Genomic DNA, 22240 nt, shown 5'->3' with positions numbered 1-22240 from the left:
ACTTACAGATAAAATGTACTTCTAACACTGAACCTTTATTCTAGTGACTTAATTGTACTTGTAGTGTTTGACATTTCTCAGAATCTCTGCCACACATTTTGAAAATATAGATTTCTCTTCAGACTTGGAAGTCAGAGACAAACATTCCAGTAACTAGCTTTCCATATTTCATTATTTTTTCAAATAGTAATATAATTCTTCTTAAATTTGAGGAAAAAAAAACTTAAAAAAACAAAAGATGAACAGATGAAAATCAGACACAACGTGCTGAATTTCTTTGATGTGCTTGAATCTTTTGCGAATCTAGATCAGAAGAAACAACGAATCAAGCCAAAACTGACCGGTAAGCTTGTGAGACCAGAAGCAGTTCTCACCCAACTGTACAGGCAGTTGTATGAACAGTCAAATAAGGACTGCCCTAAGCAGCTACTTTAAACATAAAGTGTTAGATTTAGATGCTTTTTAAAGGAAAGTAATTTTATGTTATTCTCCTCAGCCCTCCCCGCACACCGCAAAGCTTTACCTACCTCTCATCACAAATGTCATATACCAAGGGGCAAGCACCTGCTGAAGACACTAAGCATAAGAACACTGAAAGAGTAAGTTTGAGAATACTAAATGGGTAAGTTACTCGTTTGCGCTTTTATGCGAAAATTAATGACAGTAGTTTCTGCTGGTTTATATCTTAGACCATCCTAACCTTGAGGCTTCACAAGCTGCACATTTACAAAGCTTCATGATTACCCCCACTGTAATTCAATATTCATGCCTTGCACTGATTTACAAATCTGGAAATCCTGAGAGATCAGCTCTGGTAAAGATTCAAAGTATTAAAAAAGTTTTCCCAGTTTTTCACTTATGTCTTTCCCTCTGCTTCCTAGTAGGCTCGCCAGACAGGCTGGCTATTGCTGGCTATTCTGAAAGAAAAGTCAAAACAAGGGCCCAAATGAATCAGAAACCCAATCAGAAACCTACTGGCTGTTTTGTTTTTACTGCTGCTTTTTGTTTTTGTTTTTTAACAAGAAAAATTAAGCCACATCTGTTGCTTTCCACTGCCTGAAATATACATGTAGTTTTAGTTTAAATATAAATTATGGCAGAGTAGCCAAAGAATCCAATACATGCTTTCCTAATCCTATTTCTTTGTGATTACATAGACTCCCTAAGACAACTTCAGCACAAAAATATTAAGAAAACAAGTGACTTTTTTTTTCCTGGCTTTCTCCAGTAAAGTAGCAGCAGAAGGAACAGGAGGGAAAGCAACCAAGTCTCCACAAATCATTGGTGATCCATAAATGATAGACCTTATTTACAGTAGAACATCCATTTTTAAATAACGCAATTATTTAGAATGTATCATGTAAGTGTGCTTATTTAACGACTTTAGAAAATTCCACTATCCAAAAAGCTAACATACTTATTGATTTTGCATAGCAATTAATTTAACCACAAATTCAGTGTTCAGAACCCTTTACCAGCTGTAATAAGGCAGCAAGTACCTTTTAAGAAAAGACCCTTCATTAGTTAATTCGTATTTGCACATACAGAAGTTTTTGCATTAAAAAACTGAAAGCATCTGTACATAACATATAACACAACAATCAAATTTCCCATGAATAAAATCTTAAATTTGCAAATTTATTTGAAAATTATATTAAATACAGCAGCATTAAAATCCAACAAATGGGGATGAGGATGAAGAGGAGAATAACGAACAAACAACATTTGTGTTCTGCCCTTCCCATATATCTTTTATGCCAGTTGAATCTTTGTTGTCAGTGTAAACTGAAAAACCTCCAAATTCAGAGTTTATTTCACTTGTCTGAAATAGTTCCAGTAGGGCTTGCACTGGTGAGCTACAAGCACTCTTCTTCTCTTCGGGAACACACAATCCATCTGTGTACTTTACACATAACTCCATATTCTGCTTCCGGTTTTCTCTTCTATTTCTTCCTAAGTAAAGCTTTACTTTTCTGTGCAGCTTTCCAGATGGTGAGCTGTGTGCAGTGCTGGCAGCCAATTCATTAAGTTCTTTGTTTATAGCAGTCTCAGATACCTCAGCCTCCAGAACGACATTGTGCTGCATCTGTTGATGATTATCACATAAATCATGATGTTTCTTGACAAATTTAGGATTGGCATCTGTTTTTTTCAAACACTTTGCTGGTAAGACTACCGTATTATTTAATTTTCGTTTTGGCTGCGGTAAGTTTCTGTCTTTTTCACCAAAATCTGTAACTTGAGTATGAGAATACACAGTACACACGTCTTCCTGAAAACACTGTAAATTCCTTTTATTTACTTCTGGTTCAAACATTTCTTTACTGAATGGCTCAAAAGTTTGAGACAAGTTCTCCATGTAGGATTTGTCATCTTTCTGAGGAAGTAGTTGTATGAAATTTGATGATACAACAGTGTCTCTTAAGTTTGTGACACAGGAGCAATCAGTTTTAGTATTTTCATTGTTATTTCTGAATCTACTTTTTACTTCTGAAGGTTGTGACAGATGACAATAAAGAATTGAACAAAGAGATCCAGAAACAGGGGTAGGCACTGGCACAGAATTTGGTTGTATTTCTGTAGTCTGGCGATCCAGTTTGAGCGCCTGTATTGTAGTATCTTTCCACGAGTAACTTTTCAATGAAATGCGTTGCTTCTTCAGTCGTTCTTTCAGCTCGTCTGGTCTGGTTATCTTTCCAATAATAGGAGAAAAATATCCTGTACTACATTTTGTCCTACAAATAAATTGTTTACAATGATTAACAATCAAATCATTGACAGAAACGTGAGGAACATAATTCAATATGTAAACAGCTCAAGACAAGCAACCAAACTGACATAATTTTTGTTTTTACATTTAAAGGCAAGTTAGGGTAGCAACAGTATTTCTATGGGAACAGAGTGCCTTGTATTTGAATTTGACATTTTCCTATTGATTTCTACATCTTATGAAATCATTTTAAAAATACAAGTGGTCTAGTATTTCAGTAAGTATCAGTCACAATGCTACTAAAACCAAAAGTTGATGAATATAACACAATGACTATAAATATTTATAAGTATTCTGTGGTAGATACACACAAGCTTAGTATAATTACATATGCTTTTCCCTAAGATAATAACTAAATACCCTGAATATTTTCAAATCACAAAAGGAAAAAGGGCTTGCTTTCGTTAGGCTATGAGTTTGACTATTTACGTTTCTTTTGATTTCACTTTATTTCTTCAATTCTTTTTAAAGTGAGAAAGTTATTTCCTTTTCTCCTGACTCATTTACAAACAAACCAGTGCACTCTTGATTTGAGTCACTACTTAAAGTGATGAGGATACTGGTGTTTACACAGTCCATACTTTCTCTCCCATGTAAGCATTTAAGGAAGAAACTACTGATAGAAGTTGTAGGTGTGGGTGGGCAGGCATGCACACCTGCTTCTAGTTGCCTTTTTTTGTTTGTTTTTTAAATACCAATATGTAGATGATCTTATTAAGTTTTACATTTTTAGCGACATGGTAAATAAATACCACTAATAAAAATATTAGCAAATGAATTATAGAACATACAGTCTAATATGTCCAAATTTCTATAGAAATAAAGGTCATTTTTATATAGAGCAAAGGAAGTACAAAGATGGTTCATTTTCAAGCATTAATATATGTAATAACAGTTACAGTGCAGAGAGGAAAATCCGCTTTCTTTGTCCAGCACAATAAAAGCTAAGAGCCTTAGATTATAGATAGGAACATCCTGACTAGACTACGAAAAATCCTTCCACTGGTAAGGAAAACAGATTGACTGAGGAGGCTATAATTTGCTGATCTTCGGTTACTAAGAACATCAGAAAGTTTTTAGAGCAAGATGTCCAGACATTGCTGTCCTTCTGTCAGGTATATTTTTAGAATAGTTGATATCTTGCTTTTTTGAAGGTTAAGGATAGATGGGACAACTTTCGGCATGTCATTCTAGCCTCATATTCCTGCGATACCATTTGTACTTTAAATTTTTTCCCCTCTAATTTCTGCTTTAAAGACCTGATTTGCCAGGTGCCTACTGCATTGCAAATGTAAGTGATGTGTATCAGACTGAAACATGTTTTTTTCCATACTAGATTCAGAATTTCATAACTGAAGTACCTTTATGTTCAATGTCTTAATTCACAGGAGATTTAAAATTTAAGACATTTAACTTACCTTTTAACTTTTTTTGCGTCATCTTTGTATTCAACAAACTCATAAACAAACTTGGAGATTATATCATCAACAACTTGATACTGTGTGCTTAGTGCAAAATTTCGGTGCTGTTCACTCTCAAGATGCTGGAATTAAGGAAAAATCATGAGACAAATATAATACTACAGATATGCATACACAAATCAACACTATGATAAGGAGCAATAAGTAAATATTGATGATTTAGTATCGCTAGAATAGAGTAGTTCCATTTTGAAGGGACCTATAAAGATCATTGAGTCCAACCATCAGACTACTCTGGGGCTAACCCAAAGTTGTATCATTAAGAGGGTTATCCAAATCTCTCTTCAACACAGACAGCCACGGGGCATCAACCACCTTTCCGGGAAGTCTGTTCCACTGTCTAACTACCCTTTCAGTACAGAAGTTTTTCCTAAGGTCTAGTTTGAACCTCCCCTGATGCAGCTTTGATGCCAGGGGAGAAGAGATTGGCACCTCCCTCTCTACTCCCCCTCCTCAGGAAGCTGTAGAGAGCCGTGAGGTTACCCCTAAACCTCCTTTTCTCCAAGTTTGAGGAACCCAGTGTCCTCAGCCACTCCTCACAGGACATGCCTACCAGCCTTTTTACAACCTGCGTTGCCCTTCTCTAGACACTTTCAAGTATTTTAATATCCTTCTTAAATTGTGGAGCCCAGAATTGCCAACAATATTCTACACCAACACTAAATATAGTGGGATACTCACCTCTTTTAAGCAGCTGCCTATGTTGTGTTTAGAGCACCCAGGCTACAGTAACACCCTCTGGGCTGCCAGGGCACGCTGTTGGCTCTTGTTGAACCTCCTGTCAACCAGCACCCAGCTACCAGGCAGATGTAGTCCCCCATATAGGAAGGAATACATACACCCCCCAAGGATATTTTGAGGAACAGTATCAAAAGCCTTCCTAAAATCCAAAAAAACAGCATCCACCACATTCCCTTCATCCACTAAGTGGGTGCTCTTATTGCCAGCGTGTCTCAGACAGGAACTATTAGTGCCTTCAGCTACCTAGAGGCAGTAATGAAGAACTGAAACTTACAAAGGAGAAAAAAAACTATCTGCTGCTTTTTAGAAGATGTACTCAACAGATCTTTTAAGATAAAAACATACATTAAACTAGCAAGCGGGAACTGTTGTTCATACTACTGTTTTAAGAATGTTTGAAAGTGTATACTTGATGTTTCACATACGGTTTGCAGATCTTCATACTTCTTTCCGCAACATTCACAATATCCTTTCCTTTTTTTGTCCTTCTGAGGGAGCTGAGCAGGAGTTCCACAGTCCTTGTCACTATTTATTTTGTTTCTGTTAACAGAAAAGATGTATTAATAAGTCTCACATATGAGCTGAATTCTATACTTGCCTCTTACACTAATGTTCATTCTCATTCATCTAATTTAAAAAAAAAATCTTTATTTCCCTTCAAACTATTTACATCACATTAGCAAATGCTTCAGAAAAACAAAGAGAAGAATAATGCATTCAAAAAAAATGTCACTTGACAAATCAAAGGATATATTAAAATCTCTGTGCATAGCTGATGTAAAGGTTTGATAAAATCAAATCTAGAATAAAAACATCTTCTAGCATCTCTTCTGCTGTCAGTATTTTCAATGCCAAGAAAACACACAGGAAGAACACTTGGTCTAATAGATGACCTTTCACTATTGAATAAAAGGTAAAGGATAGCCAGATTTGTTGGTTATATGCAGCTTTTGAACATGCTGATCAAATACCATCCTGTCCTGGTTTTCAAGGTACAGTTTAAGTGGAAATACAAGGAAATGAACCTCAAGTTCTTCCAGGAGATTAAACCACAGAGAGGCTTTCAATAGCTGTTCCATGACCTTAAGAGTCCTCATCTGGGCAGAGCCACTGCTTGCTGCAATTCACTATTAAACCACCTCCAGCTGATATCCTACTAGTAAAGCAAAACCATCAATCTCAAGAATAACGACTGTAGTCTCTCCTTATGCAGAAGCAAGTAAAATTGACATCACCTTGAACATGCTTCTCTCCCAGATAAAGATAAAATGAGCGAGCATTCCCCCTTACGAAATATATAACGTCCCACCCAAATATCTCTGGCACGTGCTAAATTAAAAGATTAAGTAGGAACATACTTCCTGAAAAATTTAAATATATTATATTCCTTAATCCATAAAGTGAAAAGACTATTGCACTCTTCTTTTTGGAAAATGCTTTAAACCATTTAAAGCACTAACTTCCCTTTTAAGGGGACACCACCAGAAATACCCTCGTTATTGCAAAGGTTACCGCTCTATTATGTTGCTACACCAGTGGCATCATGGCAACATCACCTGAAAACCTCCCGCAGTATAATAACGATGAAGACTGGACAGAACCTGAACAGTGCAGAAGCTATTATACAAAAAAAAAAAAAAAAAAAAAAAAAAAAACAAGTATCGCACCTAAATAAATCTTATATCCAAAGGACAGAATAACAGCAAAAGTTACTAGATGGTTACTAGAAAGTTCTGCATAAAGCACAGCTACCTTTCACCTAAATATCCTTAGTCTCTCATATGAGTCAATTTTGGAAGTCAATGCAGTAGTCATTAATATTTACTCTCCAGATACGCTAGGCAAAAGAAATTCAGGACAACAGTTTGATTCCCCAAAACACAGATGACTGAAACTCATACATAGTCTGAAATCATAAAATTGATTTACGAAAATGTTCTAACTGCATCTGGAATGCTCAAGTAGACCTTGAATGCCAGAACATATCTTATAAACACCTGCTGAAAGGCCAACTGTAATTCTCCCACTGTAGTTAGCATCTACTTCTCATCTCTAAAGCGCTGAAGCAGCATTTGCAGTTTAATTTCTATAAATTTAATGTTGCCTGTAAAGCAGGAGCACTCTTTAGCAACAATTTTGTACTATGACTGACTACCACTATTTTTTTTTTTAAAAAATTGAGTGCCTACTTTTTAGCTTGTTACTGACAGATATCAAAGGAAGTCTTAAGAAATTCACTTCCTGGAAAATACTTACTGGATGGCATCCAAGATGAGGACAAAGAAGAAACCAGTGGCAGAAAGGAAAAAATTATCTTATGCTGACCCACAATGATAGGAGAACGCTGCATTTTTGGATGTATGCATCTGTATGTCCGAAAAAAGGACTAAACACAGGATAAAGAGGGTACAGAAAGACAGACAGACAGCAAAAGTTACAGTGCAGCAAATACAACAGTCAAGATGTGGATATTAGTATTAAATATCACAAAAGTAAGAAACAGAAGAATTATTTTAGAAAACAATTATTTTAAAACTATTGTAGAGAATCTCCCTCTCTATCAATAATTCTTAACAAACCTTTGTTTAGACTGAGTTTGTTTTTGACCAGAAGGCAGCTTCTTATCCACCTCAAATGGACTATAAGGTTTTGGAACACAGTAGTTCAGAACTGGAAAAGTAGGTAATTGCAGATAAAATGGGCGGTAGAGGCTGTATTGAGACAAAACAGATGCGTTAGAACCATCAAAAAAATATCAGTTTATATTACAAACTACAGAAAGGTAAACATCTTTGAAAAAGCGTTTCTCTTTCACATGATGTACACAAAATGTAAATCAGGTGAATACGCTAGAGTAAGTAATTCCTTCCAATCTAGATACTTTTTCAAAACAGAAGATTGGCCTCAAGTTTCCATAACTGTCTTGCCCATTCCACCAGTATGGCTGTTATGCCTATGGACTGTGGAGATTTGCACAGCAGAATTTGAACAGAATTACACTTAGAAGGATACCAGAGCCAGTAAGTATACACTAGCACTCTGAATACAGTAAAAGCATTTAAACTGGATCGTTCAGCTGCAGTGCTGATATTCAAGTTAGGTGTAATTCCACCCCCCCACCCCCCCCATTACTAGTATAAACTACAGAAGAAGGAAACTCAGCTAATCCAGAAAATGAAATAAGGACAGCTAAATATCTTCTTCAAGTTCTGAACTATTATTTATGTTGCATAACCATCTAAAAAGCACAAACATTTAAATACATTATGTCGCATAAACATTTAAAAGTGTTTCAAGTTTTAGTACACAGTTAGAGGGTTCAGTATAGAATCCAAACTCACACATTTTTATATAAATTTCTCTGTACTTGAAAATGTGTTTGTCCAACTCTCTCCACTATCCTTATTTCTCTCATACCTATTCTTACCCTCTTACCAGATCATACCAGACTAGGTTTAGAATCCCCACCCCACATCTCCACCCCCAATTCAGGAAAGTGTCAAAGAAATCCAGAGCTTGTAAACATTGTAACAAAGCAGAAGTCAGTTAAGAATGTAAAGATGCAAAACATGCTTTGCAGAACTGCACTTTGTTATATTTCATTCTTCTCTCAACTTCTGGTAACCTCTTTCCTTACTAAGAAGTTACACAACCAGGTCTGATCAATTACAGGACCAGAAAGACATGAAAATTTTAAAGTCTGAAAGTACGAAACCTCATGCTACTGCAGATATTGAAATTAGATTAACAGGGGTTTGTTCGTTTTTTAAAAAAATCACTGAACAGGAAATTCAGCCTAATTTCAAGGAATAGTTTTACGTATAACAACTTTCTTTACAGTCTCTCAAGATGAATTTTATGAATTGGGACTACAGGATTGGAATTTAATATGGGAAGTTTTATTAGCCTTTTGGGCTGCAGGATTTGGATCTAAAAAAAGACAGATAAAATGTCAAGGTTCAAAGTTTCCAGGCTTCTTCCTTTTTATTCATCTGACCCTTGGCAGAAAATAAACCAGAAGAATCCACTCGTGATCCACAAGCTGGAGCTACACATTAACTTTCCACAGCCATTACCTATTGCAAACATTCCCTACTACGTCTCCTTTCATTCAGTGGCTAAACACAGATTCCCAGAGCATGCAGAGATGAAAAGTTTCTGTCTTACTGTAAGAAGACACTATGCCTGGCATTTAAAGTCAGCAAGTCCAAGAAAGCTGAAATCTGAAGGCCACTTCCTCAAGACATACTTCCTAAGTGTTTCTGAATTACTCAGTTTGAGAACCACATTATTGAAAGCACACAGAAGACTTACCAACTCCTATCCTCCACCTTCACAAACGGATTTTTCAGTCTACCTGCTCATGGAGGAGGGGGAAGGAAATGAAAAGATAAATAGTTTTCTTCATTCAGCATATTACTCTAGTACCTGAACTGATAAGCAGGCATTATTTATTTTAGAACTTATTATGTACATGTTTTGACAAACTCCTGAATTTTAAGAAGTATTTCTGCAAGCTTTTCTTAGAGCTACAAATTAGAAAACAGCTTTACACTTGATCTGATAAGAACTACTACGTTTTTAAGCATTCAGCAATTCCATGAAAACCTCTACAGATACCAAAATACTTACTTCTTGATTTTGGGTTAGTAACTTGTTTTCCCTGTTGGAAAAAAGAAAAGGAGAAAGGAAGTATAAAATTCCTGTGAAACTTATTTTGTATTTTATCTCAAAATTTAGCTGTAGTTTATTTCTAACTCATGAGGGTCTTCCTATGTTAATCATAACCTGTGATACACAGTAGGGATAAATTCTGCAGAAATCAGTCTGATCAGGACTTTGGAAATAGTCACATTTCCTAAAGAAATATTTAACTTTACACTGCAAAAATGAATGTTCTCATTCAGACATTTCAATTTAATTTTTCTAAAACAAACACAAAAGCGCAAAAAAAGACCCCACTCAGGGAAATTTACGCTTTCCTCCCCCAAAATACTTACCATAATTGAAAACAAATTCTTAAACATGGATAAGGTTTTTCCATAGTTTACAAATGCTAATTAACTACAACCTGTAAAAAGTTACCAAAAACTGTAGATAGTAACATTCTCCAAACAAAATAATCCTCTATTAAATGGATTAAAAACAGATAATTTTATTAGCAATTAAGTCTAAAATTAGAGTATTTTGCTTTCAGAAAAGATTGACGTCTAAATTCAAGCATCAGCTTCTAACTATAATTGATTCTGGCAAAGGCACACACATTATTTTGTACTACTTACAAAAACATACAAATATCACTGCTCTATCTACGAAAACCGAGACACAAATGATTTAGTAGAGGATTTCATGTGGCCTCAATAATTAGCTAATGTGTTATGTTATTTTGGAATGCAATACTACATAGCACATTGCCATTTACTTATCACAGTCCCCAGCCTGGAATAGATAATTGTACAACTTCACATGCGGAATTTAAATTGCAAAGCAACTGCAGACGGACTGCAAACAGCTAAAACAGTTTCAATGTCTAAGCATATTATACACTACAGTTTGGAGAAATCAGGATTTTCACATGCCAATGGCATATTATTGGCAGAATAGCTTGAAGATGCTTTATACTAGTTCTTCAAAAGACTAGGAAGGAAAAAAAGCAGAGTTGAGCTGACAGATTGCCTAGAGACAGCTCCTTTAGGAAAACAGAACTGTGATTTTTCAAAACAAATCAATCAAAAGGAAAGGGAAAAAAATCAAAATCAAAAGTAAAGTTCTAATCACTGTCACAGTGAAAATTATACAAGGCAACGTAACCACAACCTGTTAGAATAAAACCAAGGTTCATTCTTCAAATTATTATTTCTAAAGCAGGGAGAAGAGAAATCTCAAGTTTTTCAGTACTTTTGGTTCTTAGATAACCATCTCAAGAGCAAAAATCTACACACTATGTAATGCTATTATGGAATTTATTTTTGAATGCTGAAATGTATAGCTAATAAGTTATTTTTTTAAATTATGGTCTTTAAATTAATCCATAAAACATACTAATCAGTGAAAAACAGAATATGAGCAAGACTTCGTTAAAATAAATACTACATACTGTGATGCTTACAGATTTTAATACGCTTGTGTTTTTTCATTTAATCAAATAAACTTTCACAAATAGCAAAAACTCACCACATCTTTCAAAGAACTGCCTGTGCTTTTAATCAGGTAGAGTTCTTTTTTCTTTTGTTCAATGTAATGCTTAACATCTGGCAAAGAGAGGGAGAATATTTAGCTGAGCTTATTTTTGTATATTTGAAGTTATTTGTCATTTTTAATATTTTGAATTCAACAAAAGGATTAGCCAAGTCAATCTTGTAAGTTCAAGTTAGGTTTTATCAAACAAAAATACTTACCATCAATATGAAGGATCTTCACTCCCCAACTCAAAGCATTGGACAGTATACTGCCAGAGGGAATTAATTCCTACAGACAAAAAACATAGTAATAATTTTAAGCTATACACAGCAGAACATATACATTAACTGTAATAAATATACAACTTGTAATATGAACCGTCATAAAGCTGAAATCAAGTTATAGGCACTTGGCCAGAAGACCACTTTCCTAAAATGACTTTTCCATCTCCACATCACTGCACTTCACCATTAAAGGATTATACTTAACCTTTCACAAAGCCAAGAACATTCTTTACCGTCATATTTTTTAACATCTAGGATTTGAACATGAAATTGTATATTTACTTCAATTTCACTAGCACTCCTCAAATGCTAGCTACGTTAGCTATCTTGGTAATTTATACTAATCATAAGATTCTATAGGCTTTAAATTCTTCAGGAAGTATCCAGAAAACACGACCAGACAATTTTGCTTAGAACAATGCCTTGACTTCTGCTTGAACATTCCATGAGAGACCTCTGTCTCACAGCACTATCACTCTTACTAGTGCTTGTTTTCCACAACAGCAAGACCAACATTTATCGAGTACAAATTTGAGAATTACTCTGCTTACCTGCTCTCTAATTGCTTTTTCAACTAAGGATTTTCCTCTGCTCATACGTACCTATATTAAAACAGAAATACATTTGTAGCAAGTTAGAATTCATTTCAAAAAGCAAAAGGTAAGGCATGTTAAAATACACATTCCTGAGCAAAAATGTAACTATAGTAATCTTCTCTTGTTTATTGTACAGCTATTTTTCATGAATTTACATTTTTCTCACAAGGTTGGGGTTGATACAAGCAGGTGTGTGGTGTGGGAAGGACAGAAAATGAGGTTTCATCAGCTGGAGTTGTGCCAAATTTAGCTAAAGCCGTGAATGTAATCAGAGCCTCAGTCTTCTCCCTATCTCTTTTACCACCAGTACAAAAGAAGATGTACTACATACTGCGTTGGGAAGATGAGGTGACTTCACCCACCTAGTGCAAGGAAGACCAGCCCATAGACTGTCCCCCTGTCATGTTTCTAAATAAGTACTATGGATACAGTACAGTATTTCGAAAGGATGCAAGACTTGCCCACATAACAAGCTTCATGTAAACCAGCAGAAAGTCAGATACTGCTGCAATTAACATGAATCTCTAAGAAAGAACTCAAAAAACCCTGACAATTCACAATGGTCAATTTTAATTATATTCTTGAACTCTATCAAAGACTACTTCTGCAGGTATTTGAATTAGCAATATCACAGCAAACACTAATAGGCTACATTGCTAAAAAAAAATAGAACCAGTAGATTCCATCACAAGCCTGGACATACTGATTCAGTTGTTAAACATAACGATGGCAACCTTTAATTATAATTCAGTCACAATATATTGGAACAGATTTTAGTGTTGTTTGTAGAAAAGGCTCCTGTTTTCAATTTTAATCTCTGAAAATTGGCTTAATTAGTTTGAGTTTAGTTTAGTTTAAAGCTTAACAAGATTGCCTCAAGTGGTTTAAAAGTATGTTTGAACTGCTTAAAAGCAAAAACCAAAAAACGTATTCATCCAAGGAACTGTAACAATGTTCAGGAAACAAAATGGGAGAAAAATTGTAAGTGTATCTCATGGATTGTTCTTGATTTGTAGCATTATTACTAAGAAACTTACTGTATCTATTGTCTTAAATGAACTTCCATCACGTCGATCTTTTCGGTTGCTAGGATGAGGTGAACTATTTCCTCCATTGCATGCAGATTCTGGGCTAGGAACTGGAGAAATCTGACCAAGAGTTGGTGCAAATTTTGCCTCCTTTTTATTAGACACCAGATAGCTGATATCTTTGCTGAGAAAACTCTCCACTCTCTAAGTATAAAGAAATAAAGCAAGCCATTATTTCAGGATAATAAATCAGTAACTCCTTGCTTTGCATACATTATAAAGTGACAAAATTTCTAGATAAATCTAATAAATTAGTAAATAAATCTAATAGTAAGCTTAAAACCCACTGAATTAACAGGAAGATATTTTCTAAAGATTTAGACAATTACAACTGAGCTGTAGTAGCACCTCACCGGTTACAAATTCCAATTTCATTTTTCTGATTTTGTAATCTCAATCAAAAAAAGAAAATGCTTTGTTTCAATTATCATCATTCCTTGAACTATCTAGCTGTAATACTTCCCAAATAGAAGAATTCAAACACTGTACCGAGAAATTACAGAATAATTCAAGGAAAAGAACATTTTACATAATTTTATTTAACAGAAATTGCAAAGTGTTCAACTAAATTCAAAGACATGAATATGCAAATGTAATTGACAGTTTGCAAAGAGATATAATTCAATGAATTTTAGAACCTACAGAAGAATGATAATTTCAGGATAAATTACCATGTTTCACACCTACAGTATTCATAACCCTCCTCAGAAATGTAGAAGAGTTGAGTGGCTTCATAGTATTTTCATTCTCAGCAAGACATGTTATTTTTTCCATGCTTATTCTCTCCTGTTTTGCTCTATCTTTTGTTATCTATCACTGTGCAATTAACAATTTTATTTGGCTAATTATTTCTTGACAGTTTATGTAGCTTAAAATCTTTTTTCTCTTCTCCACTAATTATCAGTGTGGAAAGCACAAACTGCAGACACAGCAAGCCTCTACCTTCTAATTCTGCTCTATATACTGTTTACAGAAGTGGGACATACAAAAATGGGACATGCAGAGAGGCTTTTGAGTGCACCCCACACAAGCTACGAAGAACCATGTGGTAGTTGATCTTGAAAGCACTGGGCCTAAATCTGAAAATTTAGGCATATATTCCTCTGAATAAAAAAGGAAAACTATTTTTAACCTCAGACTTGTAAGCTTGTTTACATATGAATTCTTATAATTCTGTTCTAAAGACGAAAAAGATAATGTGCTCTCGTTTAATGCTAAATGTAAAGAGATGCGTGTAACTTGAAGTCATATTATTGTAATTTCTTGCCTGTGGTTTCAGACAGCACACTGATTAACAAGTGTCAATTTCATACAAACGCTCAGCACTCCTTTATGTTCAAAAAAGTATTAGCAAAACAACACTCAGAAGAGCTAGCAATTTAAGAAAAGTCCCTTTCTCTGCTGTGGTTAAAGGACATTTTTATACTTTTATTACCATGACTCTCTTAAACTAATTCAAAATATCCAACTTTAGAGCGGGCTAAGTGATTGCATTGCTTGTGTGTTACTATGACATTCTGTACTTGTTTATATCAAAGTGTGTTTTCCATACAAAAGAGAGAATTAGGTAAAACAAAGTATTAACAAGATGCTTACAGAATTTGTGATTTAAATATGAGTATTTAAAAATGTTCATTAACAAGCTCTGTGTGGAAAGTATTTACTGAAAAGCCTATTTAGATCAAACACTAAGACTGAAAATGCAAAAACCCAACTATGAAAGTATTCCGTGACTAATTACCACAAGTTCCCATCCCAGAAGCATTTTCATCTGCTTTGGCATAGGTATGATGAGCCACAGAAAAGTTGTAGCTTATAGAAGGAAAGAAAAAAAAGCTAAACTGTATACATAGAAAAAAAAAGGAAAAAAAAAAACAACTCATATCGTCTAAGGGAACGTAAAAAAGCACAGTTGCCTCTCAAATTCTGTCATATGGAACCTTACTAGCCCACAGATGAACCACTGCCAGGGCAGGGGTTATAGCAGCTAAACACTAGGTTCCTACCATTTAAACTCATTACTACTGCCGTTTATAACACAACACAAATTAGAATCATGGAATGAATCAGAATGGTTTGGGTTGTAAGGGACCTTTTAAAGATCATCTTGTCCAACCCCCTACCATAGGCAGGGACATTTTTCACTACATCAGGCTGTCTGCAAGTACGATGTTTCTTCTAGCTGGACTAAGATGGCTTCATCAACAGGCTTCCCTTGATTGGGCAGCCTGCAGTAAAACCAGCAAGGTTTCTTTTCATGGCTCAGTCCTTAATTTTTACCTACAAGCTCTCAGCCTGTTCACAGCTATTTTTCACAGACAGCTCTTTGCAATCAACCCATTTCTTTACACAGAGGCCAACCCACCCGCCCCTCCTTCCTTGCCTGTCCATTCTCAACAGTTGACAGCCATCGATCACTCTTCCAGTCGTCCCACCACATTTTGGTGGCAGTGACCAGATCCCAATTCTCTCGGAGCACAGCAATTTCCAACTCCCATTTCCCACGCTGCATGTGTTGCTGAAAAGGCACTTCAGTTGGGCTAGCAGCCTCATCACCTTTTTTAGAGGAGCATGCCATTTTGAGACAATTCCTATTTCCCTGTCGCTTCCAAATGTATCAGCAGCCTCTGGCTCTTCTCTCTCGGTCAAAACTCCATCCCCTTCCCCCACTAAGTCCAGTTTAAAACTGGTTACAGAAGTCCAACAGCTTGTTGCCCAGGTCACTCTTGCCCCACTTGGTCAGGTGAGCCCTATCAGCCCAGTTTCTCAAAGGTACGTCCAAGATTGTAGAAACCAAAACCTTGGGCACAGCACCAGCCACATAGCCAGGCACCCCCCTGCTCAGGTCTTCTGAACTCTGTTCTCCACTTAGGAGGACAGAGAACACCACCTGTGCTCCTGATCTCTTCAACATTTTTCCCAGGGACATGAAGTCTCTTTTGCTATTTCTGAGTTGCCTCGCTGCAACATCATTTGACCCTACATGGAACAGGAGGAACGGGTGATAGTCTACAGGCTTTAACAGGCTTGGCAGCCTCTCCGCGGTATCACGGATGCAAGCTCTCAGCAGGCAGCACACTTCTCTAGGGAGACTGAACACCAAACAGGTGCTTTGGTTCCTCTCAGCAAGGAACCTCCAATTACTAACACCTTACTTGCTTTTCTGGTGTCTCTGGTTCTTTGCACAGCTGGCCTCTCCTGGCTGTTGCCCGTTACTCACACTCTTCATTCTCCAGCCCCAGAGCATTGTATCTGTTACGTAGAGGCAAGGGGAAGATTCCTCTGCCTCCTCTGAGCAGAGGCAAGGGTCCAGTTTCTGTTGGCTTTGAGTTAGTCGGGTCCATCAGCTCAGGGTTGGAAGCAAGCTTACCTCCCCCTTGCACAGACATAGGGCAGGGCTGTCGCTCAGCCTGTGACAGCACACGACACCACACGTCCATCTCTTGCTTCGGTGCCTGGATACTGCGCTGCCTGTTAAGCTCCTCTTCTAACACGGCTACTTGCTCGAAGAATTCATCCAGCTGGGCACACTTGCACCCACCACACCCACCACTGACTTCCCACCCTACGGGGACTTCCAGTTGCTGGAGGCTCCATGCAGCTCAGGCTCAGGGCAGCTCTTTCCATCCTGAGAAGTCCGTCTGTGCGTAGGTGTCCCCAAAGGGAGACTGTAGTGCTTTCATCTGGTTTTTACCTTCAGGCTAGCAGTTGCAGCAGATAGACACCATTTTGTTTCGGTAGAACGCTGCCTCCTTTTGGTTCCCACAAGAGAACAAACAGCCTGCTTTCCAAAGGCACCCTCCTGCACAACCTGCCGCGCCATGCCCTGGCTGATGGGCCACGTCCTCTTCACAGCGCTCCTGGTCTCTAGCACTCCTTAAGGGTTGCTTTTTCCAGGCGTGGGGGTTGTTCCTGTGCATGCCAAGCCTCGTCAGCTGCTCTCACCAGAGCTGAGGGCTCGTGGCAGGTTTCTCTGCTACCCTGGGGTTTCCTCAGTTCAGGAAACTCACCTGTACACCACGATCCATGGCTCTGCTGTGAAACATGCCAGCACCGGAGCTGATCAACTCAACAAGTGCCTGCTAGTTGACATTACAGTGTTTAAATTTCCCCCTTTTGCTCCTTGCCACACCATCAGCCACTCTCGTAAGAATGCCACCAGAATGAGCTGAAAAAAGTATTGTTCCTAAAGATGCCGCTTTCAGAACTGTTTGCTCACAGCAGAAGGATGGGTACTCAAAAATGCTAGGGTTAAATCCCAGATTCTAAGTGCAGTTATCTATACAAATCTTTCTGTTACAAAAGTCCCAGGCTGTCCTTGACATCCTCCCTGTTCTTTGCATGCAAATAAATGCCTTTATAAAAAAAATAATAATAAAACAAAAACGGCACACAACCACCACCTACTTTTTACCTCATTTCATACGATTTTGGTCCTGTCCTTAAAATATCCTCTAACTCTGCTCTTCTTTTCAGCTCACATTCCAACCTTGATACTCGGGAACTGATGTTCCTACCACCAGCCAAATCCGTATATTTCTCTCTAAATGCTTTTGGGCCCAGCAACCAGACAAAAGCTTTCTCCACTTCTTTCTCCACAGCCTGCTCTGAATGCCAAGAGGGGTAGATATCTCCTCCCTCTCTTTTACGTGACAACTATTCCAGCTCAGCTTTTATAAACCTCTGTCTGTACTTACTTGAGAAATAAGCAAAACCAACCTCACCACTCCATTTTTGGCTAAGTAGCCTTTCGAAAATGCTGTCTTACATATAACTTGATCAAATGCTTACAAAGTTCCATCTGTGAATCCAGCTAGAGACAAACGTAACAAATAGCTTGTACCAAGCTAAAAGAACACGAGGACCCACCAAGAAAACTATGTTAAGACGTTTTAAAAACGTATGCAAAACACTTCCTCTACTCTATTTAGGTTCAGATGAAAAACTTGACTTATAACATGTAAACATGTGCCAAAATAGTCGCAAGCTGCAGAAACGTTTCACCTCAAACAATGAAACTTTAGACTTTTAGTAAACTTTAAGTAAATTTCTTTAGTAAACTTTAGTAAATTTCTAAACAAACGAATCATCAACTGAAAACAAACCTTTATAATAAACTTTTGCTAAAGCTAGCAGAACAGCTTCTAGCAACACAAAAACAAACTTGTTGATAAGCTGTCCTTATTAAACATTTCAACATTAAGGCAAATGCTAAAAAATAAAATCCTGTCACATTAAATGTAACATTAAAATTCAATAATAAAGAAAGTCATCCGGGATGCTTTTTGCTTCATAAAGATCTGCACATGAACTTACCCCTCCTAGTTCCTTGAGATCCTTTCCTATTTTTTCAGAGATCACATTTGATGGAATATCGAGGTAAAACACCTTCCCAGTGAGTGGTTTGTATTTCAGTTTCTCTGGTTTTCCTACGTCTTTTTTCACATTCTTCAGAGAAGATTTTGTCTTTTCTGGTTTTGCTTGCATTCCATCTGCTGCCAAAAGAAAAGGGAATTTAAACAGAACGGTATTTTTTTTCTTTTTAAAAAGGAAAATTCCTAAATTATGGAAACAGACAAGGCAAGCTTTCACAAAATACAGGACACTTTAAAAAAAGCTAAATGTTAAACATGTTATGATTTATGTTGTTTTTGACACATGTATAGCCCTTACAAGTTTCTCCCTAAAATCACATCTTAAAAAGGACTTTTTATTTCAGTTGGTATACAATGCCATCAATTTTCTCATCCAGTTTGGCAAGCATTTTCCACGTCTGTTCCACAGTATATACACTACTTGTACTGTCACTGATGATCACAAGAACATCATTTTAGAGGAAAAGAACTGGCCTCTCTCCCTTTTTCATCTGGGAAAAAAAAAAAAAAAAAAAAGGATTCATATAGATAGATTAGAACAAGACCAGGTCAAAAGTCATGGAAACATCAAAAGCAAAAGAGCTAGATCCTACTATTTATCTAATTTTTGAGCACCCAACTGAGATGCAGGAAGACTATGCTTAAAGTTCAGAATCATTTTAGCTATGACTTTTTCTGCCCTAGTGAATTTTATTCTAAAACTAAGAGACCACATACAGCAATTAAACTGTGCTGATGATCTTTCCTGAAGCTCAGCACAGAGCCTTCCACCCAAGCCTGTCAGAATAGATATTTAAGTGAATAAAAAATTCAGACTGAGTGAGAAACAAGCCTCATTTCACAAGAGAAATCTGAAGTATCGCTCAGTACACTGAGTAGCAATCAAAAAAGCAAAAAAAATCAATTTTGGTAAGAAACAAAATAAAATGGACAATTTTATTATGCCAGTTTTAATTCACAAATCACCCACACCTTAAATACCACGTGCAGTTCTAAGAGGAAAAAAGGGGGGGGCACTGTAAAACCAAGTAAGGGAGAAAAGTGTAAGTATGAGGAAAGACTTTGTACATTAAGATTTTGTCAGTCTGAAAAAGAGTGAATTGGGGGAAACATAGTAAAGATATACAAAATCAGAAAGAGCACAGAAATAATGGTTAAACAGCTTATTCCAGTACAAGAGCTATGGGGAAAAAAACATAACTAGCAGTCAGATACAAAACAGAAAACAAGAATTGACTGTCTATGCAACCCTGCACAGCCTGCTGCCAAAGGACACTGCCAGTACCAAGATGTGATTCTGAAGGAAGGCTGGACAAATAGATGGAAGAGAAAAATACTTTTTGAGGGATCCTAAATGCACAGAAGTGAAGTGTAATTCATGAAATTCCTGCAACTAAACACAGCTGGAAACTAAAATAGTGTTATTAGTGGAAAGTAATTACACTTTCTCCGTTCTTACACACATCCATTATAGGAATCCATTTACCACCTGTGATGGAGAAGGGATCATCCAAGACTGCCATATCACTAGTTTTATACAGTGGTTTCTTCGTCACTGCCCAACGCCCTACTCGTTCCTTCTCTTTTGGAGAAGTTCAAAATGGACAGAGGGTTGCTGCAGGAAGTGAGCAGGCATCTTCTGGAGGCAAAAAACCCACAGGGAGAACAGCCCTTCTGTTACTCATTCTCTCCCTCCCTGAAAGTGTCTCTAGCAGGGAGAGGGCGCAGAACAACCCCTGGTGCTGCTATGTTCTCTAAGTAATAGCTACACACATTGCAGAAATGAAGCAGGAATAGCAGTCAGTTTAGTAGAATCCAGGAGACCAAAAGAACTGGAGAAATAGGAAGCATGGAGCATCCAGACTATGCAACTGATTTAGAAGCTAAACAGAAAAGAAGGATGAAATGTTGGGTCAGAGATGAGCTAAGTAAAGTTCTATAGGGATCAATACCCTGCACACACCAGCAACATCCAGGGCAGCTGAACACTTAACACACTAAATACTGTAATTCCTATTGGAAAATATGCATTAAACTTATTAGAGATAACCAAAAATGTGGACTTAGTTAGCAATTTTAATTAAGACTGCAATCGTAATGAAGAGTTTCCCTCGCAGAGTGCCTGCATTTTAACTCTGTGGCCCTGACGTCCCGAGGCCCCTCTCGTGCACGTCCCTGATACCAGCAAGGATGTGCCTGTGTGGAGCGGTTTCGCAGGGCGGCGGCCTAGCTTCAGCTAGCGCCTTTACCTCCCCAGCTACGCTCTTTTGCGTTTAATTCCCAACATTATGCAAAACAGAAAGAAAGAAAACCCAAAACTTAAGCGGGTCAGCGCTAGCGTGCTAAAGCGATGCATTCCGGGAGCGCCCCTCCAGCTGGCCACGGCCGCCAGAGGCTTACTCACCGCCAGCCTCACAGGGCCGAGAGGCCCCGGCCCAGCACCGGCTCCCCCAGCCCGGCCGCAGGCGCCCGCCGAGCGCCCCCGGCCCTCCCCGGCCGCCCCCCGGGCACTTACGGGGCCGCGCTGCTCTGGCGGCGCCGGGCTTCATCGTGCGGCGGGATCACATCCTCCGCCGCCCCATGAGGAGACCGCGGGGGCAGCGCCGCCGTTATGGCCCCGGCCCCGGGCCCCTCGGCAGCCGCTGCGGTCCGGCCCCGTCCCCTCACGGCCGAGCTGGGCCCCAGGCGCGGCCCCGCTGCCGGCCGCGCGCCGCCAACGGTCGCGCCGCGTGCGCGCGCACCCCCCCCCCCGGGCCGGTCCCGCGTGACGTGCGCGTACGGTACGGGGAGGGCGGGAAGGGAGCGGGGGGCGGGGCCGAGCGTGAGGGGAGGGCGGGGCGGGAGGGGGTGGGGAAAGTGGCGGCCCCAGGGGTGCGGGGCGGGATTCCGGGCCCTCACGGTTTTCGCGACTGACAGCTGTGCTTCCCTCAGAGGTCCCAGCCCCACTCGCTCGTTTCGAAAGTGATCTTAAAATAAAACGAAAAGCACGTTGGAAAAGGCAACCGTCCCCAAAGTAGCGCGTTTGCATCCGGGAGACAAGTCTTGTTACACGCAGCTTAATCATCTCACCTTCCCTCTTAAACTTAGCGAAAGCAAAAAAAACATTACGTTCCTGTAGATCAAATAAAAAGGGTAGATCAGTGCAAACTAACAAAGTCACAAGCTAACAAAGTCACAACTGCGCTCAGTATGCATGCATTTTTAAAGATACTCCTCTATTTCTGATTTCATGTCCCGAAAATTGGTTTATTGTGTGGTTTGGGGGGTTGTTTTTATTATTTCTTTTTTTTTTTTTAATGATTTTATTTTCCTGTCCTGGCTAGTTACAGATTCTAATAATATATATATTATATATATTTTATATATGATAGATATAAAAATATATTTTTAGATCCCATGTGTACATTTCAAAGGTCTGCCGCCGTACCTTGCCTATGCAGCTATGCATCAGGATTTGTCCAAGGAATTAACACTCAAAGGCAGCGTTAATGCTCATTAATGCTAGATAGTCGCTGTTTATTGTATGAGCAGTTTGCCAGGAAGTCATCACCAGCGGGCTGCAGCCTGGATCACCAGGAAACCTCTCTGGATTTTCTCGCAGGAACAACAGAAGCAAGAGGAGGGCTAGATGAATTATTCTGCTGTGCTACAGCTTGTGGGCCACAGGCTGGGCATTTATCCGTCTGCAGATAATTTTCAAGATCCTAAACCCTTTGTTGCAGCAA

The 22240-nt window shown here is 38.4% G+C and overlaps 1 protein-coding gene across 4 annotated transcripts; it reads right to left on the bottom strand.

The window, feature by feature from the left end:
- Positions 1–1617: 1617 nt before the first annotated feature.
- DBF4 (DBF4 zinc finger) lies at positions 1618–21253 on the bottom strand. Of its 4 annotated transcripts, none has more exons than XM_035545508.2 (12): positions 21031–21253; positions 18457–18635; positions 13090–13284; positions 12008–12058; positions 11391–11460; positions 11167–11243; positions 9625–9655; positions 9307–9352; positions 7572–7703; positions 5418–5532; positions 4189–4313; positions 1618–2735 (listed from the first exon to the last, which is right to left on the bottom strand). In XM_035545508.2, exons 1-12 carry the CDS (start codon positions 21062–21064, stop codon positions 1670–1672), a joined length of 2121 nt encoding a protein of 706 aa, XP_035401401.1. In that variant the 5' UTR covers positions 21065–21253; the 3' UTR covers positions 1618–1669. The 4 variants fall into 4 exon arrangements, with proteins under 4 accessions (XP_035401401.1, XP_035401403.1, XP_035401402.1 ...); XM_035545510.2 differs by having other exon boundaries at positions 18457–18632; XM_035545509.2 differs by having other exon boundaries at positions 9307–9349; positions 21031–21251.
- Between the last annotated feature and the right edge of the window lie 987 nt (positions 21254–22240).

Source organism: Cygnus atratus, chromosome 2 (assembly GCF_013377495.2).
Source record: "Cygnus atratus isolate AKBS03 ecotype Queensland, Australia chromosome 2, CAtr_DNAZoo_HiC_assembly, whole genome shotgun sequence".
Taxonomy (NCBI): Eukaryota; Metazoa; Chordata; class Aves; order Anseriformes; family Anatidae; genus Cygnus; species Cygnus atratus.
Note: the sequence above shows the minus strand (reverse complement) of the source record. Positions and strands in the feature narration are given on the sequence as shown.